Source organism: Falco naumanni, chromosome 1, assembly GCF_017639655.2.
Source record: "Falco naumanni isolate bFalNau1 chromosome 1, bFalNau1.pat, whole genome shotgun sequence".
Taxonomy (NCBI): Eukaryota; Metazoa; Chordata; class Aves; order Falconiformes; family Falconidae; genus Falco; species Falco naumanni.
This window is the reverse complement of record NC_054054.1, coordinates 125,526,642-125,535,969: the sequence shown is the minus strand read 5'-3', so window position 1 is coordinate 125,535,969 and position 9,328 is coordinate 125,526,642. Positions and strand designations below refer to the sequence as shown.

The 9,328-nt window shown below is 53.3% G+C and overlaps 1 protein-coding gene and 1 long non-coding RNA gene across 2 annotated transcripts in view; one reads left to right on the top strand and one right to left on the bottom strand.

Annotated features, from left to right (window-relative positions):
* Positions 1-402: 402 nt before the first annotated feature.
* On the bottom strand, positions 403-5,500 carry SOX9 (SRY-box transcription factor 9). Its single transcript, XM_040582075.1, has 3 exons — positions 4,629-5,500; positions 3,274-3,527; positions 403-2,669 (listed from the first exon to the last, which is right to left on the bottom strand). Exons 1-3 carry the CDS (start codon positions 5,057-5,059, stop codon positions 1,882-1,884), a joined length of 1,473 nt encoding a protein of 490 aa, XP_040438009.1. The 5' UTR covers positions 5,060-5,500; the 3' UTR covers positions 403-1,881.
* A 960-nt stretch (positions 5,501-6,460) lies between these two features.
* Positions 6,461-9,328, top strand: part of LOC121082533 — a 36,183-nt gene continuing 33,315 nt past the window's right edge. The window contains exon 1 of the long non-coding RNA XR_005826055.1: positions 6,461-7,159. This is a non-coding gene — a long non-coding RNA (uncharacterized LOC121082533). The remainder of the gene's footprint in view (positions 7,160-9,328) is intronic.

Here is a 9,328-nt window from a genome sequence, read left to right as displayed (position 1 = left end):
AACAAACAAAACAAAAACTTACCTAAAGACAAAATATGATTTAAATGACAGGTCTTTTAAGTTACAGAAATACTTTAAAAAGATCCGCTTTTATACAGAAATAGAAGGATGCCATATTATAAGAGTGCTTTAAGATTTTTCTTTCTTCTACTGAATCCCTAAAAAAAAAAATGTTAACAAATATATCATTTTTTTAAATAAAAAAAGTTCGCTGTCTTTTTTAAAAAGCAATCCTTAACTGTTCAGCCACAGCTTCACCAATGTCAGTGTCCCCACCTCATGCCAGTTTGGGGGTGGAAGGCTAAAACGGGGCCGCCCCCGCGGCACAGCCGGGGCGATGGGTCTCGTCCTTGCACGAGCTCATGTGTCCCAGAGAGCTGAGGCAGAAAACAAGGCAAATGATTCAGTGATACGCTACATTTGCAATCTTTAGTTTGTACAAATTATTTTTTTTTCCAGTTTATCCTTAAGACAAAAGAAAAAAAAGGAAGAGCACAAGTTTGTACAAACCCAGGACACAGATTCCAAAAAGAATAATAATAATAATAAAAAAGAATTAAAGAGATAAATAAAGGACTGGTTACAGTTTAGACCATAATTTAACAGGCACGGTTACCTTCCAAATAATGCTCCGACAAATGCAATTGCTTTTGAAAGGACTTAAAATAGAAGGGAGGTTAAAAAAAAAAACACCAAAAACAAAATGAAAAAGAAAATTGTGATTTAAAACTGCTCTTCTCACAAAATAAATAATTTAAAGTATCTGTGATGTTCCGCAAGCAGAGAGGAGCCCCTGGATGGGTTTTGCATCAGGCCTGGGGCAGATGGGGGGGGGGGGGCTGCCCGGAGGGGGTCGAGCTCAGCCCCCCCCAGCCCAGGGACGGGCAGAGCTGGGGACAAGTGATTATCGCAGGGCTGCTTTAAGGCTTCGGGACAGCACTTTCTGCTGTGTGGGGGGGTTGGTTTGTGTGTGGGTTTATTTTTTTTTTTTTGTAAAAAAAACAACAACAACCACCACCTTTTTCTTTCTTAAGGCTCAAGGTTTTAAAAAATAAAGTTAAAATCTCCTCCTGGCTGGTTTTGCTATGAGTTAGAAAAATAAAGCCTCTCCCACGCTCATCCCCGCACAATCTCAGCTTGCAGAGCTGACCATCGCCAAGCCTGACGCCGGCCACTTCACAGAGCTTTGTTCCCAGTTAAAAGCACGCCGTTTCGCTTTTTTTATTTTTAGAGAAAAAGACACTTATCTATACAAAAATACCTCTGCAAGAAAACCTAGGACTGCTCCACTAAGTGTCATTTTTTAGCTGATGGAAAAATAAGAGCATTTAAAAAAATTCTCTAAAAAATATGTATAAATCCCCTCAAATTGGTAACGAATCATACACAGTACATACTAAAAAATATTTAAAATAGAGAATATTCCTCACAGAGGACTCTGAGTTTTCTCTTTTCTCCCCGCCCCCCCTCCCCATTTTTTTCTTTTTTTTTTTTTTTTTAATTACTGCTAAAAAAAAATCATTACAAAAGTCCAGAGAATAAGACAGCTGAGCTGGTTGGTTAGAAATCTCATCTCCACACCGCGCCCGGGAAGCAAAGTTAAAGTCCAGTCCTTGGCAAGTCTGTACCGAGTTCTGCCGGTTCTCAGAGCGGTCTGGCCGCTTCCTGGAGGATGCTGTAGCTGTAGTGCAGAAGGCTCCAGGCGCTCTCTCCTCCCCGCTAGCTTGAAGTTTAGCGTATTTTTTTAATTATTATTTTAATTTCAAAGAAGGAAAAAGTCTGCAGAAGTTTTCCGTTCTTCTTGCTTCTTTTGTTTTTGTTTTTTTTTTAATTACTTTTTTTCTTCTTTTTTTTTTTTTTATTTATTTTTGTTTAATGGCTTTAGGGTCTGGTGAGCTGTGTGTAGACGGGCTGTTCCCAGTGCTGTGGGCTGTGGGTCTGGGGAATGGAGGGGACCCCAGAAGTGTCTGCAATGGGGGTGTACATGGGGCGCTGCGTGGGGTTCATGTAGGTGAAGGTGGAGTAGAGGCTGCTGCTCTGGCCAGCGGCGTGGCTGTAGTAGGAGCTGGAGTTCTGGTGGTCGGTGTAGTCGTACTGGGAGCGGGTGATGGTGGGGTAGGAGGAGCTGTAGTGCTGGAGGTTGAAGGAGCTGTAGTTGATCTGCTGCGGGGAGTGCTGCTGCTGCTCGCTGTAGTGGCTGGGGCTGAGCTGCTCCGTCTTGATGTGCGTCCTCTGCTGCGCCTGGCCCTGCTCGCCGCTCAGCGCCGGCAGCCCATGCTGTGCCTGCGGCTGGGGCTGCGGCGGGGGCTGCGGTGGCTGTGGCTGCTGCTTCGACATCCAGACGTGGCCAGCCCCAGCGGGCGAGCCCGACGTGCTGCTGATGCCGTAGCTGCCCGTGTAGGTGACCTGGCCAGGCTGCCCGTGGGTGGCCGGGACCCCCGGGTGGCCGTTGGGGGGTAGGTATTGATCAAACTCATTGACGTCAAAGGTCTCGATGTTGGAGATGACGTCGCTGCTGAGTTCGCCGATGTCCACATCTCGGAAGTCGATGTGGGGTGGCTGCCGGCCACCTTCTTGCAGAGGGCGACCCTCCCGCTTCAGGTCCTGCTTGCCCGGCTGCGCGTCCGTCTTGGGGGTGGTGGGGGGCGTGGGGGGGCCCTGCGATTGCCCTGCGGGAGGAAGGAAAGGGCACGGGCGTGAAGGGGGTGTTGTGGCTGGGCACCCCTGTGCCCACAGCTCCCTGAGGTGGGGGGTGCTGCCGGACACGGTAAGGCCATTAATAGTTAACCCACGGTCTGTGGTTAGTTAACCCGGCTGGATAACAGCGCATTTGCTTTGGAAAGCGGTTGTGTAGGGTAACACAAACATCCTCAGGTGCGAGGAGCACAGATACGAGCCCCATCAGCACCGATGTATCGCGTGGGGTTAAATAATCCAACCTTCAGACCTCAGCTGCAAAAGTGGGGCTGTCTTCTGGTCCATTTTTTTTTTCCTGTTAAATACGGGTTTGCATTTCTCATGGACAGAGGGGGTGGAGGTGGCTGTAGGGGCTGGCACACAGGGGTGAGCATTGGTGTGCCCGTGCTGCAGGCAAGGCTTGTGGGCAGCTCTGCCCCTCCCGCGGTGCAGCCATCCCCTTCTCACCATGTTTCTGGGTCTCTCGCCTTCCCCACCGCCTCTTACCTCATCCCAATCTCCCCTGGTTTGGGATGCGACCTTCCTTAGGTAGCCGCGACTTACCCCCCTGCCCCACAGCACCCCCTGAACACCTACCCGAGTGCTCCCCGGGGGAGTGCACCTCGCTGATGCTGGAGGACGACTGCGGGGAGTCCGCCTGCAGCGCCTTGAAGATGGCGTTGGGGGAGATGTGGGTTTGCTCGGAGCCTTCCTCCTGCTCCGACTGCCCATTCTTCACCGACTTTCTCCGCCGCGGCTGATACTTGTAGTCGGGATGGTCCTTCTTGTGCTGCACCCGCAGCCGCTCGGCCTCCTCCACGAAGGGACGTTTCTCACTCTCGTTCAACAGCCTGGGGGGGACATGGATGGGGTGAGAGGTCAGCTGCAGCTTGGGGGGGGCATTAGCAGCTCCCCCCCCCACTATGGCATTAACAGTAGCCCAAACCTTTCCCCTGGATCCCCCCCGAACAGCAATGCAACCCCCCCCAAATGTTGAACCCCCAATCTGGGGCACATGCCAGTTGTTGCCCCCCTCTTCCTCTCCCCCTGCCCCCCTAGATTGCATTGGTGGCCAAACGAGAGGTGCAAGAGGCACGGCAGGGTCTGGCCCTTGCCCTCCCCACTCTGTCCGTCCCTGCAAGGGCACCCGTCCGGTCCCCGGGGTGCTTTCGGCGAGGGCCCCGTCGCTGCCTGCCAGGGCAGCTTTGCTCACTGCTTTCTACTCCTGCCGAAAGAGCGGCCGCAAATTTAGGATTTCCAGCCCCCCCCCCTCCTCCTCCCTTCTGCAGTCACAGAGTAAGAGGCGGCCAGGTGACTCACTTTCCTTCTGTTTTTCTCCCCTCCCTGCTTATTTTGGAAGTTGGAGGGCACCCAGCCATGCACCACTCATCGCAGCCACCCACCCACCCACCCAGGGCTTGGCACAGCATCCCCGGCGCTTGCCCTGCGCCCGGCTTCTCCCACCCCCTCCCCTCGCCCCGCATCGCCTCTCCTCCCGGGCCAAGCTGATGCAATCCAGAAAAACCATCATTTCCCCTGGACAAGAGCACGCACAAACAAACAATCGCCAAGGCAGGCCCTGCTCGCCCAGCTGTGGAGGCTGGCTGGGTGGCAGCGGGGGGTCCTGCCAGCCCCCTGCCCAGCCCCCTCCTGCCCAACGGGACCAGTTTCCACCCGGAGCATTGCTCAAGGGAAAGAAACCACTTGCAAGATCAGAAGGCAGCCACAGGGAACCACTTTCCCAACTTTTTCCCTACTATTCTGGCTTCTTCTATGCCAAACAAGTTTGCCAGCACATGCAAAAGTTTTCAGGGAGTTTTCCAGCCTTGCAGCCATCCTCTCCTTCCTCCTCCACCTCCTCTGGCTGCTGGAGTGGACTTTGCAGGCTGCAGCCTGGCCCCCCAGCATCCCCCGTTCCCCCGCCACTGCCCTGTCTCAGCCTCCGCACTCACCTCCAGAGCTTGCCCAGGGTCTTGCTGAGCTCGGCATTGTGCAGATGCGGGTACTGGTCCGCCAGCTTCCTGCGGGCCGCCTGTGCCCACACCATGAAGGCGTTCATGGGTCTCTTCACGTGGGGCTTGTTTTTGCTGGATCCGTTCACCCGGACCGGCATGGGGACCAGGGTCCAGTCGTAGCCCTTGAGCACTTGGCTCACTGCCTCTCGGATGCACACCGGGAACTTGTCCTCGTCACTCTCCTTCTTCAGGTCTGGGTCACCCTTGGGGAAGGTATTTTCTTGGGGTCTGGTGTTCTCCGTGTCCGAGCCGGATCCAGAGGGGCAGGGGGACCCGGCCGAGTCATCCGACATGGTGGGGCTGGGGGCATCGGAGATACATTTGTCCTGTTCTTCTGTCATTTTCATGAAAGGGTCTAGGAGATTCATGCGAGACAGTGGCAGAGGGGGGAACAGGGGATGAAAAAATAATAATAAAAAAAAATCAGGTGGCTAAGGGGCAGGGAATGGTTAAAAATGCAAAACTAGGAGCAACCGGAGTCTCCACCAGTGTGAAGCCCAGCTAGGGAGAGGAGGGAGAAAGCTGGAAAAAGTTTGCAAAAGTTTTTTATTATTATTGTTTTCCCCTACTCGTCTAAGTTAAAAAAAAAAAAAAAAAAGAAAAAAAAAAGACCCAAAACCCAACAAGGGTAGGAGGAGAAACTTTTGAAAGTTGCAGGAGAGAAAAGTCAGGGGAAAAAAAAAAAAAAAAGTACAAAAAAATTAATAAAAAACCCAAAACCCCGGGGTGGCGGGAGGCCGGGGCTGGTTGGGCAGCGCGGGGCCGGGTGGTCGTCGGTGGGCAGCGCGGGGCCGGGGCGGCCGTCGGTGGCAGCGTGGGGGCGGGCGCGCCCCGCCGGTCTCCAGCGCGGCTCTGCGGCCCGCGCCGCGGCGCGGGAATAAATACTCTGCGCGGCGATTTCGGCTCGGGCGCGCTCCGCCAATGGGCGGCCGGCCCCCGGGGGCTGGCGCGCACGCCATTGGCTGCGCCGCGCCGCGGGGCGGGGCCGGCGGGCGCGCAGTGCCGCTCAGCGCCGCGCAGGGGGCGGCGGCGAGAGGGCGGGAGGCGGCGCGGCGCGGCCCTTTGCGCGGGTGCGGGGTCGCAGGCGGGGGACCTCCGCGCCCCTGGGCTGCGTTGCGCCCGCCGCGGTGTTTTCTGGTTTTTCAGCGGTTGTGCGGCCAGCACGGGGGACGACACACGCGCACGCTCTCCGCCGCCTTTCCGTGGGTTTTCCCGCCGGCGCGGAGCGGCGGCGGAGGAGCGCGGTGCCGGCCGGGGACTCCGCGGAGCGCAGCGGAGCGCGGCGCGGCGGGACCCGCGGGCGGTGCGCGCTGCTGTCCAGAGGGGGCGCCAAAAGCCCAGGAACGGCGCGGCGGGGGCGGGTAGGGGGGTGGCGTCCGCGCCCGCTGCGCCCCCCGCCCCCGCTCAGCGCAGAGTCGGGGGGGGGACACGGGGGGCGTGGAACCGAGAACACCCCTAAACGCACGGGGGTTGTGTCGGGGGGAGCTGACGCGCATCCCCCCGCGTCGCCCCCGCCCCGTGTACCCCCCCCCCGCCGATATTGCTTCCATAACGTTGTTCCAGCCCGGCCGGGCCGCCCCGTTGCTCCCCGGCCGGCCGGCCTGCCCTGCTGCGGGGCGAGGGAGCGGGCTCTGCCGGCGGAGCCCGTGCGGGAGCTCCGCAAGGGGAAGGAGGCTGCCCCCGCCCCCCCCCCAAAAAAAAAAAAAAAGTTTTCCCGGGGTGACCAACTCTTGTCATCGAAACAAAACAGCGCGGGGGGGTCTCCAGGTTATCTCTAGAAAAACGCAAATATTTCTGTTCCCAGCGAAGCGGGCAGAATGTTCCTTCTTAGCTGCCAATCGCTTCCCCGTGCCCGTCAGAACGCAGCTTCGGGGTGCTGGCAGAGGGGAGCGGGTGCCGGGGTGGCCGGCAGAGCAGATGGCATCTCTCAAGGTTTCCAGGAGCGGGGGTCTCTGGTGAGGAGGGGACCTGGGCGCCCCCGACCCGCGTCCCTCCCCCGACGGGGCTCCGCCAGCCCGGGTCTGGGGGCAGAGACCTCCACCGCCTCCCCCGGCACCGAACACGCAGGGCATAATTTTTCATTTCAACTCGAGCGTTAAAGTTGGTGCTTTATCGAAGCCGCTTTAATTTGCTGCTTTAATTTGCAGGCTTTGTCCTGGTGGACGAGCCTGGGGCAGCGGCCGGCTCTGTAGCCGGTCCCTGGTGTGGATCCCTTATCACGATTGTCACCGTGACCTTAATAAGTGGGTTTTAAAGGTATTGGAAATGGCACGTAAAAAAAAAGTTTGTTGGTTTTTTTTTTTTTTTTTTTTTAATAATGCAAAAGGCAGTGGGGGAAGGAGCTCTGAATAAATGCGTTTGAAAGCAATCACCCTGGTAGACCCTGCTTGTCCTTGCTATCTTTCCCTGAGATTTTTTTTTTTCCTTGCAAACTTTTGGAAAGTAGTTTTCTTTGGGTGAGTTTAAAGGTAAGTGTCTGTCCTGCTTCCAGAGCCTTTGTCTGAAAGAACAGGGGGACTGAGAGCAGAGGGTGGTTTTTCTTCAGGAGCATTTGGGGTTTCTCATGCCTGCGACACTGAAGACGGTTTTCACAGCGTTACATGCCTTTCACTTTGCTAAATATGCAGTAGCCCAAGAGAAGATGTGCTGAATTGTCTGTCGTTATTTGCAGTGAAAAAGGTAAAGCTATAGCAAATGCTAAAGGACATAATTTTGAAATATTTTCCCTTGGCAATTTTAGCTCTAGGCTAGTGCGTGAGTGGAATTTAGCTCAACAAATCTCTTTTAATATATCTATTTGTTATAGGAACATCAAAGAAAACTCGGGCAGTAGATTGTTCTTATCTCAGCTGGAGCTGCTGTAGCAAAAATCTGAACAAATGTACCTGGAGGAGAAAAATATGGTGACAACAGATTTTTCCATGGCTTTACTGCTGATTGGCAGAGATAAACAGAAAAACAATTTGGGAGGATAATTGATTTAATGAAAAGTGTAATAATTAGAACGTTTTTCATTCTGAAAGTCCATCTGCTGAAAGGGACTCTGCCTTTTCATTAGAAAAGAATCTGTTTTAAGAAAAGAAAGTGGTTTGACAAGTATGAACAATAAACAAAAGAGAAATGGAAATGAGCTTTCCAGTTATGTTATCACATGTAATTTTATGATTTCTGAATTATTATTTCTAATTCCTGTTCTATGGGCTATTTAGGCAATATGGACAAGTTGATTAATCGCAGTTGTTTTGCAAGGCTAGAAGTTTCCTTTCAAGCGATGAGCTGTTGCTGCTTTTACGTCAGGATGGAAGTTTTCTTTTCTTTTTAAAGAATTAACATTGTTTTATCATAAGTGGCAAGCTCGGACCGTGGCAGAGATTTTCAGCAAGAAGCGCGTGGATTGTAGCCCTTGTTTGATGGGGTTTTCTGCCTTGTGCTAAACCAAATCACCGGTTTTTAAGAAACAATCTGTCCCGGGCTCTGAGCAGAGAGGGAAGGAGACAGGAGTCTTGGTAGCGAAGGGAATAGCACCCACCTGGGGTGTTTGGGGAGGTTTTTCTCTTAAACATTTAAAGTACAATATTGATGCGCATCAGATCTGCGGTGCTGAAATCAGTTATATTTTACTGGTGTCTGGGGGGATGTGTGTGTGTGTATTCAGCTACCCCTTTGAGCTGGATTAAGTTTGCTCCTTCCTAAAGTTGTGTGCCTCTCCTCCCCGCTGCAGGGGGTCTTACACCCCCCCACCCCCCAAGGGATGGGTGTTGGCTTTGCTAGGGAGGCTGTGATGTCACCCCGTCCCCTCTGACGTCACACAGGGCCAGCAGCACCTCTGTGCTCCAGTCCATCTCCCCCAGTCAGTGAGAAACCCAAGGAGAAGCTGGGGCTGCTTCCCCCTCCGGAGAAACGCTTTCCCTGCTCACATTTGCCATGGTGTGAAACAGGGGCAAAACTGCAAGGTTTGGCTTGTAGTGGAATTCTCAAAAAAAAAAAAAAAAAAAAAAAAGGCATTCCTGCACCAGATTGCTTAATTTTGATATCAAAACTGTTTTGATGGCATAAAACACGAACACCACATACGATAGTGCCTTTGGATTTTTCTGGGACCGTCTGCTCTGGTGGTTTTGGATGGCGGCTTTCGGCAGGCAGGTCCTGGGGGTGGTGCAGCGCAGCTAATTGCAGTGTAATTATCGCTCCCTCCTATAAAAATCACTCCTTCCTCAACAATGACATTTTATTAAAAATGAGAATTAGGCTGCATCCCACCAAGCACCAAATAATTCCAGCAGCCAAACAGCCTTTGCGTGCTCTGGGTTTTTCCTCTCTAAGGAACGAGGGTTGTGAGCTGGGGGGGGGGGGGGGAGGCACCCCCTTGGCTGCGGCTCAATGTTTTTACGTGCAACACAAGATATTCATGTTTTAGTTTTCTTCCATCACCTTTTTCAAGTCGTGGTCAGGTCTCCAGGGCAGGTATCTCCCATATTTCCGATCCAGGTGTTCCTGCGTTGAGCGACACGTATTTCTTTCCCATCTCAAAAGCGTTACGGATGCAGGAATGGAGCTTGCACCTGGGTTTCTAGTGTGACCTGCCCAAGGGCCATGGGATCAGCCATGGTCCCCAGGACATGAGGCTGGTGTCGAGC